Source organism: Amyelois transitella, chromosome 22 (assembly GCF_032362555.1).
Source record: "Amyelois transitella isolate CPQ chromosome 22, ilAmyTran1.1, whole genome shotgun sequence".
Lineage (NCBI taxonomy): Eukaryota > Metazoa > Arthropoda > Insecta > Lepidoptera > Pyralidae > Amyelois > Amyelois transitella.
In genome coordinates, this window is record NC_083525.1 from 3988876 (window position 1) to 4007460 (window position 18585).

General features: G+C 34.1%; 2 protein-coding genes across 2 annotated transcripts in view; one reads left to right on the forward strand and one right to left on the reverse strand.

The window, feature by feature from the left end:
• LOC106134138 (tetratricopeptide repeat protein 28) overlaps positions 1 to 18585 on the forward strand; it is an 86958-nt gene that overhangs the window by 4835 nt on the left and 63538 nt on the right. The window contains exon 2 of the mRNA XM_060950775.1: positions 5996 to 6050. Within this exon, the coding sequence (XP_060806758.1) occupies positions 6027 to 6050 (24 nt within the window). The 5' untranslated portion in view covers positions 5996 to 6026. The remainder of the gene's footprint in view (positions 1 to 5995; positions 6051 to 18585) is intronic.
• Positions 15139 to 18343, reverse strand: LOC132903189 (myrosinase 1-like). Its single transcript, XM_060950774.1, has 6 exons — positions 18190 to 18343; positions 17623 to 17771; positions 16675 to 17339; positions 16283 to 16591; positions 15808 to 16046; positions 15139 to 15412 (listed from the first exon to the last, which is right to left on the reverse strand). The coding sequence occupies exons 1-6, from the start codon at positions 18210 to 18212 to the stop codon at positions 15253 to 15255; spliced, it is 1545 nt and encodes a 514-aa protein (XP_060806757.1). The 5' UTR covers positions 18213 to 18343; the 3' UTR covers positions 15139 to 15252.

The window sequence follows — 18585 nt, forward strand, 5'->3', positions numbered from 1 at the left end:
AGCATTTCATACTTCTCTTCTATTATATTCCCGGTTACATCCTCACCTCTAATGGATTGCGCTCTTATGACCACGCTTCAGAAATGGGTTAGTCAGGTTTTACACTAAGTGACTTGATCCCATCTGACCTCTGCAACCTTTGCAGGGGAACCTTACCCGTATCGGATGATGAATGAATGAACTGAATGAGCAGGTTTCGTCACGATGTTTTTCCTTTTTCTCCACTTAGTGCTACTTGTAGAACTGAATGGTAGAACTATACCTATACGTGTTTATTTGCTTAATTATAGTTGTTGCCGGTGCCGTGTGGTCCCCGGCACCAGTACAAAAAAGAATTGGACCACTCCATCTCTTTCCCATGGATGTCGTAAAAGGCGACTAAGGAATAGGCTTATAAACTTGAGATTCTTTTTTAGGCGATGGGCTAGCAACCTGTCACTATTTGAATCTCAATTCTATCATTAAGCCAAATAGCTGAACGTGGCCATTCAGTCTTTTCAAGACTCTGTCTACCCCGCAAGGGATATAGACGTGACCATATGACTGTATGTATTATAGTTGTTCGAAGAATGTATCAGACACAAAAAGAGTTCTGATCAATACTAGAGAAGTGACAACCCTAATCGAATTAAACTGTAAATTATAGCTTATTTGCGAGGCCTATGTGCGGATGCTGTTGAGCTATTGTCATTATGGCACTGCCTGATAGTTGTGCAAAGATTATGATATAAAATTTTTAGAATCTACCGTTAGTCAATCAAGGTTAATATACTGGAGATTCTTCGTAAGTCGTTGGTTCTTTATGTACTCTAAAGGTTAGTTTGAATACTAGCCAATGCGCTGACGGTGAGAGAAAATCGCGTAAGGAAACCTGCACATTCAGGCAACTGAATGTGTGATCATGATCGAATCAATAAGGGTTTGGTTTACCGGCAAAGGTTGCAGTGGTCAAATTGGAGTCGTTTCATGTGAAAATTTGATTCAGCAATCGATAATCGATGGTCAAAGGCATACCCTGGGCTCCTCTCCAGAATGATGAGGATGCATCCGGGACTAAAGCCAGGAGAAAGAAGTAGGTACTCTAAGGGTGTCTAGTGTGACGACACAAGCCCTCAATAAATCTATGTAACCTTATTGTATTAGTTGATTGACTGTTATATGAGATCTAGATAAACAACCTGGATAGCACATCCACCACCATTCTATGTTCTATTTAAAATATGTATATAAACTTGTTTAAGCAATAATAAAGTCAGTTACTGTTTGTCATCGAACCTATAACTTCCTGGTTGTTTCATTGTGAACACCCCCGTATTACATCATAGGTGCATGCACTAAGAGAAATTTTCCTGAAATTTTCACGGGGTTAATTTTATCGTTTTACACGCGGACGGAGCTCCTTTGGTTTCTTATTAACAAACTAAGGAGCGCACGCGGCTTTATCCGCGTATAATGAAAGATCCGATTATCTTACGTTCCCGCTGGAATTTTCAAAAATCCTTATTAGCGTATGTTTATCTCATAGAAACTATTTATGTAGATAGTTACTATGCTCTATCAGTCCAGTATTTTGGGTAGTGCGTAGATAGAACAGTCAGTCAATCACTCACTTTTGCGTTTCATATAAAAAAAATGGAACCTGTTGTTGCGCTTCCGAAGTTCGAACCCCGTACGTAAATAAGATGCGGAATATATTCTTTATACACCCAATTAAATCAAAAATACAGCCACAAAAAACGCCGAACTAAATTAAAATAGCGACGACACGCACGGCACAATAGTCGACTTTTTTACTGTCAGCATCGACAACAGTGATTTTCTTCACTTCAAGTGGTATTATGTAAAGTAGGCGCAGGCGCAGGTAGCAGGTAGTCGTTTTTGTATCGTGCGTAATGATGGCTCGTGTGCCCTACGGCGTAAAGTAAAGAGGACAGCAGAAACTGTGAACACACACTGACTTTTATATCAAAGGGATAATGGTTAGGTTATAGGGAATTTGAGAAGCTTAAAGTGCTATGAACAATACACACGCTTAACTTTGAACTGTTGTAATTAATTGAAATGTGAATTTATGAAGGAATATCTGTTGATGTGGAGAAGGCGACTTATAGACGAAATCACTAACAAGTAGTGCATCAAATAAAAAAGGTAGAGTCAGTTAGACGACCGAACGTAAGATATGTTGTTGTTTGGTTTTTTTAATCATCCTCAAAAATAAGACTAGGCTTGTTCTTTTTAGAGGTGAATGCGCTTATTCTCTCAGTCGCCCATTACTAAATCCACGACGTTTGAGAATATACGAATATTTTATGACAGCAGTAACGATCAATTTGGCCGAAATTTTGGAAACTTTCACGAAAATTTAACAAAAGCCTCCAGTGAAAATAAACACCGGACTCGTGACTTCATCACACAATGCACTACAGGTATATACCTGTTAATTATATTTTAAAATTACATTTGATTACTTACCTCACGCCATTTTCCGTGCATGTAATAATACCGCCACGATGTAAGTTAGAATTTGAATTTTTTGACCATCTGGCTACTGCTTAACAATAGCTCCGAGGCAAAGTCAGACCAGCAGCTCTCCTAAAATTGGTCAAGCACGAGCCGGATTTTGATGTTGTGGTTTTAGAAATTGATGATGGCCTTGGTCTAATATATACATATTTGACTGTTAACTGTTGAACATAAATTTAATTCTTAAAGAAATCTTACTCTCAATAGAAATCTATTACATAAATTTTACTACTCAACTAGCAATGTTCCCAGGTATTTTCTTATTTTTACTAATTTATGTATTTTTTATTTGCTTCAAAGTTCCAGGAAATTCCTGAATTTCTATTCATTCAGGGCTACATCCATCCAAACAAATATTGTAAATGTGAAAGTGTGTTTGTATGGGAAAAAGCTAGTAATTCATAAATTAAATTAATAGAGCTTCAAATATGAACCAGATGGTCCGAACATTTTATTTTTGGAAGCGAACCCTAAAAACTTGTATGAGCGGTCATACAACGTTTGGAATTAGGGCGGTGTAACTTAATAACAAATGTATGTAGTTTAATTGTGATAATTACTATTTTGAACGGGCAATAATTTACATTTTTTTTAAACTAATCTGGCATTCCGATGACGTAACATTAAACTAGACAGGTGGTCTCAGTGTCGTAGTAACTTCACTTAAAAAATATTTCCTGACATTCATCCACTAAACCACATGACTAAAAAAATGCTAGATTGTTTGTTTGTAATCTCTTCATGCATTACCTACTGAACTAATCTTCTCGAAATTTCGCGTATATTATAATTAAAGATTATTTTGTGGATGGCCCTATATCGCGCGAGCGAACCTGTATTACTTTGTAAGTGGAGCAAAATTCAAGCGGGCGGAGCAAGGAGTAAAAACTAGTGTATAATTTTTCAAACTCAACATAGTAAGAAGCGTGTTTGAACCCCAACTTTCTTGCTCCAGAAAACACATCTACATTCCACGCCACTGTGTTTCAAGCAAGCAGTGATAATACCCATCTGAGGCTGAACAAAACAGACTTTTAATATTTATAGGGTAAAGAATAGCTGGGATGTTCCTGTGTATTTCCAGGGACTGTAAACTGCTGTGGACGTGTTTCCAGGACTTTTACGACAGAATTTATGTGCCTGTAATCATCACAAATAGTTATGTTGGGGTTAACAAATGTGTATGCTACATTGTTATACAATAATGCGCGTGCGTTCTATCGCAATGCCTCTTGAACGCTCGTTGTAAATTTGATACTAGATGGAGGATAAGGTTTAATAGAATTAGATTTATGTATTGGATAAGATTTGAGGGATAGGCTTATAAATTTGTGATTCTTCTTTTAGGCGATGGGCTAGCAACTCTGTCATTATTTGAATTTCAATTCTATCATTATTCCAAACAGTTGAACGTGGCCTATCAGTCTTTTTAAGACTGTTGGCTCTATCAACCTCGCAAGGGATAAAGACGTGATTATATGTATGTATGCATGTATGTTGTTTATTGAGATTGCATCTAGCTTAAGTTTATCTGAACAAACAAAGCTTTAAATTAGCAATTTGATTAGTTGATTATAAATAAAATTTATTGAACCAAAAAGGAAAGCACTTGTTACAAAACCAAAGAATATAATCTTAAACTTTCAACTTAGAATGCTAACTGGTCTTCCTACCTATCATTTAGGGCCTCGTTTCGGCTTTTGTCGTCATATAAGACCGGAAACATCAGACATCTTCACCCAGGTCAAAGATACTACCTACCAACGTTATGCCTCGCTGGGAGCAACATCTCTTATCGTCAGCATTAACTACTGACTGGAAATTTCATATTTTTCATCAATCAACATTTATCTTTAACATAATACGACACTTTATTATATTTACATATAAAATTTTATACTCTAACTGTATAAAATAACGTTTTGCAAAATACGAATCTAATTTACGTAAACGATGGCGGAAGCCCAGTCAGATTATAGCCTGTCTACTTTCTGAACAGTCATATCCCTTTTACTATACACATGATAATATACTACTAAACCCATTTATAAGGCATTGGCGTTCTTATTTAGATCCTAATTTAATGTTTTCAAAGTCTATTCTTGCAGTGAGCTTGGCGTCCATCAAAACGATCCACTTTCTGTGAAATTGCACATTAATAGTAGCTTAGATCTTAGTTATAACGCTTAATCGATTTAGTAAGAACTCTATACAGATGGAAAAGTCAGTAAGTAGTCCTTATATCAAGTAACTGCCACCTTTTTGGCGCATTTGTTGGATTTTCACCTCTGTGTCTAAAGGTCGCGGGTCCCAGACTAATCAGAAAAGATTTTTTTCATCATGTCCTACCGCGACGAAAATCACCTTTTCTGATTGGTCTGGGTGTTTTTCAATTTAAGTAATCCAATCCAATTCATTTGTTGGTTGTCTTTTTACGCGTTATATACTGAACCTACATACTTGGATTTTTTAGTATTTATATGTATAAACTTTGGTATCTTAAACATACTTATCTTATCTTATTTGGTATGTTTAAGGTACCAAAGTTGCTGTCTAGTGTTAGTCTCTGTGCCTGGAGTAAATACATAAATCCAATGGTTCTTAATTCGCTTCGAAACACAGAAGGCATTTTAATCTCCATCCCATTTATTTCCACGATCAGCCATTTAATAGTTATAAAGTTAATAACGTATTTAATTAAACATCCATTTTGTTTAGAATTTGTTAAGAGTATTCCTAGCCACAAAATGTATTCACTTATTTCAAAAAAATAGTTTATAAACTTTTTTGGCATTTTTACAATATCCAAGGATAATAAAATTAATCAAATCCTGTGACTATTGACTGTCTTATTTACTAATCTCAGAACTTACTAATAGGTATGTTTGTAACGTATTTTTATTTCAAGTCTATTAATACAAAACGTATAATCGCGTCTTTTATCCCTGACGTGCCAGAGGATGGAGAGTCAAATAGTGATAGGTTTTTAGTTATTCCCTTCATTGACTTTTACAATCTACACATTTTTTATAAAAGTCAATGAAGGGAATAACTAAAAACCTATCACTATTTGACTCTATAGAGAGAGAATAGGCTCACATTCATATGTGAGCCTATTCTCTTAAAATAAAGAGATGGAGTGGGCCTATTCTAGAGTGGCGGGAACCACGCCGCATATTTATTACTTATAAATATTTACTAACATAATGTTCTCAAACTTGTAACTGTTCGTCGACAACTTATAATATGAATATTAAATAAAGTGCGATTGTCCGTTCTTATACTACTTAAAGGTACCATAGTCTATTTTGTTGTAAGACGTAGTCTTACTAAGTAAGTTTAATTGAAAAGAAAAGTCCCAGTAGTTCTATGAGTAAGACTAGTCTGTAGAACTACTGGTGTGGGGGGAGTAGTTATTACTTTGTGAACCTCTTCAATTACTGATACTAAACAGGCATTCCTTTTTTTTCAGATTCGCAAAAAAAGAATGTAACTCTGCAAAGATGTCACAAAGGGATTTTTCAGAGGTTAGTGATTTTTTGACTAATTTTTGTTATATATTTTTTATTTTTTTATTTATTTATTGTTTATTCGTATCCTATCCAAGACTTAATCCTATGCTAGGAGCTCATCTCCAGAGAGTTGACAATATTGTTACTAGGATTAACGCCAAGAGAAGATATACAAACATATTAAAAGCACGCCTCTTTCCCGGAGGGGTAACCACAGACTACATCTTTTCACTTAATACAATCCATGTATACTTTTTTTGCTTTAACCACGTTCACAAAGAGAATTATGATAATTCTGCATCTAAGCCACTAGGCTTAATAAACCACCAAAGTATGTGATTTTTAATATATGTAAAATAAATATAATAAAGATTATTTAAAATATTATCATAATGATTTTACGCTCGTCAACATAAACTCTGTTGTCTGAAATAAATAAATTTTATTTAAGTATATTTTTAAGTCATAATCCATTTGGTTAAAAGGCCGATTATACCTACATTAGGTATCATTTGCTGCTTGCACGAACGTGTGAACGAATAGTTTTGCGTGACTTGCCTCTTTGAAGGGTGTGGGACAATCTGTGGGAAATAGCGGTGTGGGTCGGGCTGCACAGAGCAAAGAAGTTACGACTACGTTCTATGATCTGTGGCGCTTTGAGTTTTTCGCTTGTGTACAAAACAATGTCTACGTTACTTACACGCAGCAGGTTATTAACGAACGTTCAGAAGGCATACTCGTATCTTATTTGCTTCCACTCTTAACTCTGAAGTTAACCAAATACGTTCTAAATACGACAGACAAGTTCATAGAAAATAGATAAACTAACTGGTATCAAAAGTTAGCACTCTTGAAATTGTCCGGAATGTTGATTTTTTAAAATGCTTTTATGGAAATTATGTATCAGTAGAGTTAAATTACAATTTCGACTTGGGCCACGCCACTGACTGGCAACTTATCTATAAGGTCGGCTACAAATTAATGTAATTCAAATGCTATTAGTTGTATGCATAGAGTTATATAGAGAGTAAGCTCGATACGTGTCGGCTTAAGTTAAGGTCCGGTATTTATTTAAAAAATTTGAACATTGACTTGTGGTGTTCTTTAAAAACAAAACGAATTATAGTCCTCCACTCCAATAAAAAATTACATACATATACATAAAAACAATTATATATATTTCTTTTTTCTTACGGGGTAGACAGAGCCAATAGTCTTTTGAAAAAGCTATGACCACTTTAACCTTTGGGGCATTTTGTATTGAACAGTTGAAAAAATTGATATCAGAAAAAAAGGGAAAGATTTAAAAAAACAATTTATGAACAATATGTATAGGTATACATGTTTTTAGAAAAATTAAGTGTTGGCTGTGGGTACGAGCTAAGACATAAACCTTAGCTATTTTCATACTGCTACCCTGCATAACTTCTGTATCATCATTGTTTTGTGCTACATGTATGATAGAATGGAGTGGGCGGACGACCTTAGCATTGTTACACTTATCTTACCTATCACCAAAACCTTTTCGACTTATCTCACAATGTAATTGAATAGTTTACCTATTAATAAAAGACGCAAAGGTGACTATAGATATGCATGCATGACTATATACCTATACGACCGATCGAATTGAAAATCATTTCCCGCGGCCGAAGCCGTGGATATACATACTTTTGTACTGATTTATTGTTTGACACATAGAGAGTAATTATAAGATCTGATTTCTATGATAAGACAACAATAAGCTTTCTGTGGTTGGTGGTAGGAATTTAAGTAGGATTTAAGTAGGATTTGGTAGGAATTTCTGAAGAATCTTCTGAAAGAAGCACTATGCAATGACTTAAATCGAATGAGAAAAAAAAGTTTTTTTATTAAAGGCACCTATTACAAAGCCGAGAGAATTTTTGATGATTCCTAGAAAAGTCCTAGCAAATCTAGAACATACATAAACAAAAAAACTTAATCTAAACTCTCTTACAAACAGTTGAATATATTGATAAATAAGTAGGTAAGTCACAACCGAATATAGCAGAGAAGTTTTCCTAGAAATATTTTAAACTAAATTAAATTTCACGTGAAATTTCTATAGAAATCCATCTCGAACACACAAAACTCTCATAATTTATAAATTTGCAGATATATATATTTCTAACACCATTTCAAAAATTGTCACGTTGAGTTCGTTATGTCTCACACCGGTCTATTTCGAATAAATAATAATTTGACATAATAATGGTTCACAAAACGTTATATATAAGAAAATTTATGCGAAATGATGATTATCCGAAAAGATGTTTGTATCGTCAAATAAACTGGGTCCCAAATAGACCTTGATATATTAAAACATTGGCAAAGGCAGCGTGGAATCCGGTTTTCCAACAAATTTGTAATCCTAGACCATGAAAATTCCAGCCTCTCTCCGCTAGCTTAATAAGCTCGTCAGAACGCAGCGGGCGGCTTTCCTACGTCGTGCCTGCTGTACACGCTCGCTATTTTAGATGCTTTCTGTCCCATCGGCCGGGGACTGTTCTATCTTACTGCCACTACCATATTTAAACTAATTCAACACTACTTCACAATAAAGTATAGGAGTAGTATCGGGGTCGAGTAGTAAGGGTCTCCCATCATGAAAGTAAAAAGTATCGCTGACCGCTTCTGTCCAATCAAGGTTGGCCTTATTTTTTCAACTTTTTGTATGTTTCTTAACACCAATAAAAAAGAATAGGACCACTCCATCTCTTTTCCAAGGCGAGTAAGGGATAGGCTTGGGATTCTTCTTTTAGGGTATGGGCTAGCAACATGTCACTATTTGAATGTCAATTCTATCATGAAGCCAAACAACTGAACGTTGCCAATCAGTATATTCAAGATTGTTGACTCTGTCTACCCCGCAACGGATATAGACTTGAAAATATGTACGTAACGTATGGTATGTACGTTACGTTAGTTACGAAATTTAACTGTTAAAAACTTAGTTTAGTTCAGTGGCTGTAAACTTTATTAAACATACTTTCCTGAAAAAATAAATAATTGACTCCATCCATGGTGGAATGGATGACGACAAAATATCAAAACTATTTTGAGAGTATAACAGTATAAATAAAATCATAGAAAGTAGACCGGATAAAACTACGATTTTCATCAAAAATATCCACTAATTAAACAAATATTTAATGAAATATGTCTATATTAACTTCGCTAAGCCAGTTATTACAAACATAATTAATTAATGTCCTAATAAAACGAGGAATAGCTAAAATTATGGTCCAAGTGTCATTAATTTATAGTGAGCGGAAATATTTTATGAGTTTGATAATAATACGTATACTGAGAGAGATTTACTTAAATTTTCATTATGAATCATCCGTTTATGTTAAACTATTCGTATTTACATTGTCTTTTCTTCTGATATAGAAGTTAGTTTATTTTAATTAGATACATTAGTGAATGGAGTATTTTCCGTAAGTCCCTGCATGTATTTTCGCATATGAACAATAATAAAAAGTAATAACCGAATGATAAAACTTCATTTTAATTCACAAAGAAATTTATAACCTAGCGACTCATATTTAAATCGTAGGTACGGTGCGTTGACTGTTTTATACAATGCAAATTGCCGTTGTAAAGAGAATAGGGATGTGGACTGTACTCAAATAAGTGTAAAATTTTACGACGAAAAGGTAGTTTCTATAGTAAAAATAATAAAAAACACAATATTTTCCTGAATAAACAAGGGATTATTTTTTTATTTAATAAAATGTAATAAAATATTTCACCCTCAAGTCACGTGACAATGAACACCAATCAAAACGCGTGATGTCACGCGTTGCAATACAAGAATTTTCGCTGTCAAGTATTATGGTGTTTGTTGATATTTGGATCATATTGTTACCGTGATTTCCGTCCGATTATCTTTTTGAATAAATTTTTAAAGGGTTTCCCATAATGGAAAGTGGATATATTAAGGCAGATATTTCAAATTTGCCAAGAATTGATTGCTTTACGGTGGCTAATTTCTTCGCAACAAATAGTAACTTCTGCTCTGCTGAATTTAGAAATGTGAAGACATCCATGTAAGTAATATACTCAAGATACATTATTCTAGCAATAGTAGGTATTTTTAAATTATAAGGTAAAAACGAAATAATATGATTTTGCCATATCATTGCCCAACTATAATGAAAGAACGAAACATTGTTTACATTATTTCTAACCTAAAAATTCGAGTTATCGTCTTTGAAAACTTGAAGAGAAAAAATATTTTAATATGTACAAGTAAATGTAACAAATATTATCAAACTTACATCAAAATGATCCTCACAGAAATACATTTTACTTTGTGTAGATACAAGTGCCGGATCCCGACGGGCTAATTGAAGCCACTTTTTCCGCATTGTTTTTGTACGTGGAACGTGAATAAACAGTTTTCAGGTGTTTTAATAGTTGTACTTTTACACTGCGGCACCGCACAATGTTTATAAAATTTTGAATTCATATTATTAACACACAACTACGAAATAACTATTACATACATACAACTTCGACAATATTTTATAACGCGTGACGTCACAGCGGCCGTTTGACAGGTATCTGCGTTTTGGCGCGATATTTTAAATGGAATTTTAAATAAATTATTTTAAAGGAATTACTTGAAATAAAAAAATAATAATAAATAGTTTGGGTTATATTTGGTACTTATGCATGGTTTTAAACACTTTCCCAAAAATAGTCCACATCCCTATTATAGCAGTATTAATAGCGACCTTAAATTCCCAGCAATTAATTTCAAATTACAACGATGCGTGAATATAATTTAATAACCAATAGTCTTGGTAGCCTGCGTTTCGGATGGATTTATAGTCTCATGATTATACTGTGGCCGTATGGCTGAAACTCTTATCGTGGACATTATTTCACTTTATGTACGGCATTTCCTTTGTAAAGGCTTATGAAGGGTTACATTTAATAAAAAAACATATTATGTTCTTGTTTATTGTTATACGAGCCTTTTCCCGGGTCTTCGTCTGTGATATCAAGAATTTTTAAACAGTAGTTAAGTTTGGAATTGGAATAATAATAATAATTTGACTTAGGAAATGGTTTTATAAAAATCCTTTACTTATCAGCTTCAGTAGGTAATCTTATAAATTCTCATAGGTCTGGCTAGATACATAGTAAAGCATGCCGTGCAAATCGTAAAACCTTTTCCAACGGTTTTCTTAGATAAAAGTGTAAATATTTATACACATCAGAAAAATCAATATAGGTAGGCTGGATTAGGAAATGCCTAATCCAATGTCTTCCATCTCACTTATAGTAAGTATCACTTAGATTAAGACGAATGTTCGTTTCTCATGGAGTGGATACAGAGTAATCGAAAGTGCACACTCTAGAGTTTGGCTATACTCTACGGGCAACGTTCTTCTTGTTACGGTCTACGTCTGAATTATTCCTGGTTATATCCTCACCTTTGTGAAGAGGAGGCCGGGGTATGCCTTTGACATGGATCCTGGATTGGGTGAGTCACCTTAATCGTTCGACCACCGACGCCCTTACGATCTACGTTCTGGGGCTTAAAATTTCGATAAGATCATATCTGTATAACAATTACATTAACAAGTGTATATTGTTGTTAGTTTACGACCCTTAAATCCAATAACTTCTGAATAAAAAAACAGAATTTGTATTAAAAGTCCCATTTAACAATTTAATGTGTTACTTAGGTACAAATATGAGTATGGATTTGATATTAGTATTTATCCGCATGTAAATTGGTCTATTTATGATGATGCTACAGAAAAACAAATTAAATATATATAGTATAATTATTCCTGCTTGTGTCGGGTGTAAATATTTTTTAATTTACAACACGCTAATTAAATGGGATACATAAAAGTTAATTTTACGTCACATGTCATGAAATACATGAATGAGGTGTATTTGAATATTGAATCTACTGAGATTGAATACAAGAATTCTTGAGGCAACTAATTTATTCATCGTCAAGACTTGCATCAAACAAATCGACGTCCGCATTCTTGGTTCTGTGCGAAAATAATGAGATGATAGAAGAGTAAGTACGAGTAAAAACATACTAGCTATGTCCACATTGTCTTGTACAATTTGTTTGGGTGAAGAACCAGCTTACTTTTGGGGTTGGTGCCGATTTTGAAAAGCGTTCCGTTCTGTTCTTAAAAACTGGGACGAAATCGAAAATGACGTGAAAATGTGTCTGCGAAGGCTAAGAGCGTAGAGATTGGAAATTTGTCAATCTGGTACCTATTTTATGTGGTCTTCCCGAATTTTTATTTCGAACGAGAAACGAAAGTAAGGGGATTTTACGTTTTGCGTGAATTCACGAACGTACTCTAGTGTTACACAAATGTATAGATAAAATAAAATAAAATTAGCCTGTCGCTGGTAGTTGAAAGATGGCAACAAATATGTGCGTTATGATAACGTGTTGTAAGAAGTAGTAATTCCGTTTTCATTTTATTTTGTGGCATTACCTCTCGATGAACGCTAAATATCGCTACCTTCTGTAACTGCTTTCCATCCGTTATTCATTACCATATTTTAAAGAGAAATATTATTATAATTAATCTACCGTCTCAGGTTTCCTATTAATTGGCATTTAGTCAAATTTTTTGTAAGAACAATCCATCAATCACTTTCTATTTTATGAGCGTGTTTATTTTTACTAGCTGTTGATTTGGTTTTGCCCATCAATAAAAGCAAATGATTTTTGGTTGATGATATAGATATAAATTTCTCAGCACTAGGATAAAAATATAAGCATGTAAAAAAACATGATATTTTATTGAAATAGAATACAAATATATTTCAGAAAAGTTTTTAGTTCTTAATTTAAATTATTTGTAGATTTAAAATAGAGCAAATATATCTACGCATGACGATCTTCAAAGTCATAGGCAGATCTTTAATTGTAAAGAAAAAATCCGAAGCAAGCATGTAATATCATACTTTTTTTAATAGAACCACAGTATCAAAAGGTAAATTAAGGACAATTACCGCATTCCGGAAACAAATCCATATCCTTTATTACTCGATGCGCGCTTTGTGGTCAAAGGCGCCACAACCAACAATGTAAAGGCAGAGTGCGGTTGGTGGCTGCGCCTGCGCCGACAAAGACGATCCCGATCCCCCAGTCATTTCACACAAACGCCGGGTAAAACAAAAAATTAAATGATTATTCCTTTCTGTTATAAAATGAGCCACTTGTGCAAAGATAGATTCAAGTTAATGGTTCTGTGAGTTTTATTGGAAATCGATGTGTTTTTTTACATTCCTTTACTAGTTTTACTTTGTTGAATGCAAAATCTATAGTATTAATGTCATAAAGATGTAAAGTTTATAACTTTGCTTGTTTGTAAGAGCTAATCTTCAGAAATGGACCAATCATGAAAATTCTTTCACCGTTACTGAAATGTACATTATCTGGGGGTGTTATACGCTGTGTTGTGTGTGTACCGGCGAAGCCGTGGCGGGCCACTAGTATAGTATATTTATATTTTATAGTACCTAGGTTTCGTAATCATAACTAGGTATTTTATATTTTCACATTGAATCTCACTGCACTATATGTGCATATGTATATTAGGCAAATATAACATGCTTCTGTCCGCCTGCGTTAAAATAAAATGTCCGGACTTCGAACGGATTTTCGGACACATAGTCGAAGAGACCGCTTTTATAATATCAGTACGGGTTAAGTGAAGCCTACAATTATACCATAACCGTAGCTGTTGCGCCTTCAATAAGCCCGAGAACGGAACCTGTGTCCCTACAACTTGTAACTTGAAAGTCATCATCCACTTGGCTTTAGTCCCGGTCGCTTCTTCCTGGGAACTTGTAACTTGAAAACATTATTTCAAAATTTACTCCTGGCACGTTTTATGGATCCTGACCCCAAGTGTACGTGACGCTTACCTGCAGAACCTACCTGCCTTTCCGTGAACACTGATTTTTAAAACTTAAGCATATAACTAACACAAAATTTCTAAAATTTCCAGGTCAGGTATTGTTTTGTTACATTTTTAGGTATATTTGGTTCTTGTCGAACTAATTAAAGTTCTGAAACACATATAAATATATATAGGTCAAAATTATAACCCTCTTTTTGCCGTAGTTGGGTAAAATGGTAATTTTTGTACTCACTGTATATTTTACAATCAATTAAAGTGACACCTTCAAGTGTTTATATTAAAAAAGTTCATTATATATTTTTCTCATTTACACGACTTGATTTTCTAGAATCCCAAAACAATTATAAATAAACCTGACTAAACAATTGCGTTTGTTAAGTACCACTTAAGTATCTAGTAAAGCTACCGTCTTCTGAAACAACGGAAATGAACGAAATTCCTTAGCACAAGTTCTTGGGAGCTCGTGTTCAGCCTAAACATAATAAGTATAATTTGCCTATATGTGTGTGTGGGTGTGTGTAGTACTTAATTGTTCGCCGCAGACTTAGTTTCAATTTTTACAAAATTGAAAATATCTCAAAAATCCCTTTACTGATTCTAATGCCCCACAAACTTGTTAATAAAAATTCTATTAACAAATCATCAAAATCAGACCAACGACTCGAAAAATATCACTTTATAAAGATTCGTTTTGTAGAAAATCTTACATCGTGAGAGCCCACTTTAAATTGCAAGAGGCAGAGTAAGTTACATAACGACACTTATCATGATTATTGTTGTTACAACGAGATTATTTTGATGGACTAGATAAAGGTCAAGAATATGCATGTTGATATAAACTAGACATCCAAAGTCCATCGCACGATGTTCCCACGAAATATCTCTATGTTCTTTCAAACAGTAGGTTTTATTATCTTACATTTAATAGGTATATCATTTTGGAATGAGCAAAATTAAAACAAAAACTACTTATAAAAAATAAAAAATGTAGATTGCAAAAAGTAAATAAATAAAGTTAGTAGATGAAGATTTTTTTACAATTTCATAAAGATGGAGTTATTAGCTGAAGCTACTTTAGTACAGAAGTTGCAATTTTAAAGTTTTAACTTTAAATCGGGTGTTTTTGTCTTCCATGTAGATAAAATAAAAAAACCGTGTACATTAAATCAAAATTATATATACAGTTATTTATTTCAGGTAAGAAAAGTCCTTAGTAATATATACCTTAAACTAAGATATATGTATTATAGATCTCAGAAAATCATATTGAATCAATGTCCCTCATCAATTGTCATGACCGTAGTGTCAGGTTCGTAATGCCAGTCCAAGGCATGACTCCGAACCATCTCTTTGAATATGAAAGCGGATTTGCGAGGAGTACGCGTTCTCTCTGGACTCTGATAGTCTACCTCGTACAGGCCAAACCTTTCCCTGGAAAATATAGGAAAAATTTATCAGACATTTTGTAAAAATCAATTTAAATAAAAAGGGGTAAGGGTAAGAAATTATGATATATTTGCTCCTAGTTGTAGCCTCTCCAAATCTGACCCAAAGTCATCAAGGTTAGGTAATTCTGAAGAGGAAGATCGGGCGGTAGTTAAATCAAACAGAAAATAAATATAATGACTATTTAGGTTTGAATCAATAAATACCCCTTCTTGCATATAAGTATTCAAACATATAGATCTAAATCTTGAATTTAGTGATGCACAGTATCGCATAAAGCAATCTATCTAGGCAACCTGTAACCTGAACATTGCGGGCGGGAATTTAAGGTGCAGCAAATCCTAATAGTTACTCATCAAAGTTCCAAAGGAATATCTCACGTGTATCCTTGCATCCACTCGAAGTTATCCATGAGACTCCAGGCAGTGTATGCCTGGACATTAGCTCCATCTTCAATGGCATCCAGCATAGCGTCAATATACTCTCTAATGTAAAGAATGCGATCATCATCATCTAAACCGCCAGTTGTTGAGTAACCATTCTCAGTAATGTATACGATAGGATTGTTGTAGTCCTCCTTAATTTTCATCAGACTTTTGTAGAAACTCCACGAGACTTTCTGAAAATACAAACATTGTCATGAACAAATATTTTATGGATTGAATTGTATGTCGCTTGAACCTTTGGCGGTTTCCAATTTCTACTTAAGACATACCAATTAAACAAATCTTGCAAATTTTTAAAAATATGACGCACACGCACGGAATAAATTTATACAGCCAATGTGGTTTTTTTTTCTGTCTCGACTTAAGAAAATCACTTAAAACTTTTACCCGAAATACCCTATTTGCTTACCTTTAACCACTTTGAAGCTCCACCTTCCCAATTAGCTGGCTGGTATCTTACACAGTCCATATCATCATAAAACGATGGTACTGCGTGAGCTGAATATACAGACTCATTTCTGTATACCAAGTAAGCGGTATAGTAGTTCATACCAAGGAAATCAGAACTTCCTCGTACGTACTCGATTTCTTCTGCGGTAAATTCGGGTAGTCTAGATCTAGCGAAACCTTGAGCAGCACTTTTGGCTGCGATTTTTTCTTTCATCACCGGTGGAAAATCTCCAGTTACTGAAAATACTGGATGAACATATATTCCCCACTGAAAAAAATATATTATGACATTGATCACAAATAGAGAGAAACAGAAAAAAAGTAACTGTATCATCATTATATTATATTCACCTCAAACTGATTTTCATCTTCAGCAGCCTGGGCATCATCTTCAGACTCTGGCTCGTGCCATGTAATACTCAAAGTAATACCAATAGTACCGCCATACAAAGCCCTATACTCTTCGTCATAGATATGATACGCTTTAGCATGGGCAACAAGCAAATTCTTAGCACACATATATTCCGCAATTCCATGAATATTCAATCTTGGTGCTTTGGTAGTATAACCATATCCTTGATAGCAAACCTCGCGTGGTTCATTCATTGTAATCCAATATTTGACTCTGTCTCCGAAAAGTTCAAAGGCTATGCGAGCGTAGTCCCCGAACCAGTCAACAATATGGGGGTTAGCCCATCCGCCAAGCTCCTGTAATTTTTGTGGTAAATCCCAATGGTACAAGGTGACCATTGGTTCAATATTGTATTTTAGCATCTCATTGATCAGATTGTTATAGTAAGCTACTCCAGCCTCATTTATCTTATCTGGAAAGCTCGTAGGTAGAATTCTTGACCAAGAAAGTGAGAATCTGTAGTAATGGAGTCCCAACTCCCTCATCATCTCTACATCTCTTTTGTACTGATGATAGGAATCGTCAGCTATGTCTCCGTTAGAACAGTCATCTATAACGCAAGGGTTTTCGTGTGTCATATGATCCCAAATATTTTCCGATTTTCCTGAAAAATGGAAAAATATTCAGATTCCTGTTTAGTGACATACGTTATTTTTACTTCGTTCAAATTTATATTATTATCTTTTTTATATTCACTATCATTCAGTACAACCGAAGTGTTAAGTGATCACTTAAACTATTTTCGGTGGTACCTGATTAAGCATTTATAACTGTAATTCACGTGTAAGGTGGGTACACATGAGTTTTAGTTTATTTTCTGTAAACAAACTAAGTCTCTTTTTCATAAATAATCTTTTATCAATTCGATGTATGGAAAAATTTCTTACCGTCTTCATTCCAAGCTCCTTCAATTTGATAAGAAGCAGTGGCGGTGCCGAACAGAAACCCGTCGGGGAAATGCCTTACATCATGTCGCATTCCATCTGACGCCTTCGATGTTGATACCGAGACGTATGATGTCAATAAAATTAAAGTACTGCAAATTTTTTTACAAAATTGAATTATTGATAACCCCAAACAAAAAAGTGATTTAAATTATATTGAAGAAAGTAATGAAAATACTCTGTTTTAATTTGAACGCAGTAACACAACGTGAATACCAATTCGTCCGAAACAAATGTTCTTCATCAAAGTGATATAGATGATTTAAAGCTTCTTGTGTAAATACTAGACACTACTCGTACTATGCATCTCCTCGTTTATTGTAAAAGTCAATGAAGGGCTTATAAACTTAGGATTAATCAAAGGTTCGAAGTAATTAGTGATACCTGCTTCTCTGAATGTTAATTTCATCACTAAACCATCCAGCTAAAGTGGCCTTGAAATCTTGCGATAGTTATCTCTGTCTACCTCTTTGTATATGTATTTCTATTATATAGTAAAAAGGTACTTACAATATTACCGAATAAGGCACCATTATTGTAACTCTATATCTCAGTCAACTGAAGGCATTCTCTTGATCCTAAATCATATATAGTATATTGTAATCTAAATCAGTTTTATCGTTTGCTTTGATGATTTGATAACATCCATTCTGTCTGTCACGGAAAATGCGAAGTGAAAATATTTTATTTCTTTTTATAAATTATCTTACGATTACTACATGTAAGATATACCTACATAAGCATATTTTATCCGTATAAGCCCTAGTCAACTGATAAACAATAAAAAAGTCTTTAGAAACAAAAGGTAAATCATGCGTTATTTGTTACGCAATCTGACTAACGTATTTTTACGGAATTTGCTATATAATTAATTTGAAGACTGTAATACTTCTCAAGTGTGTCGAA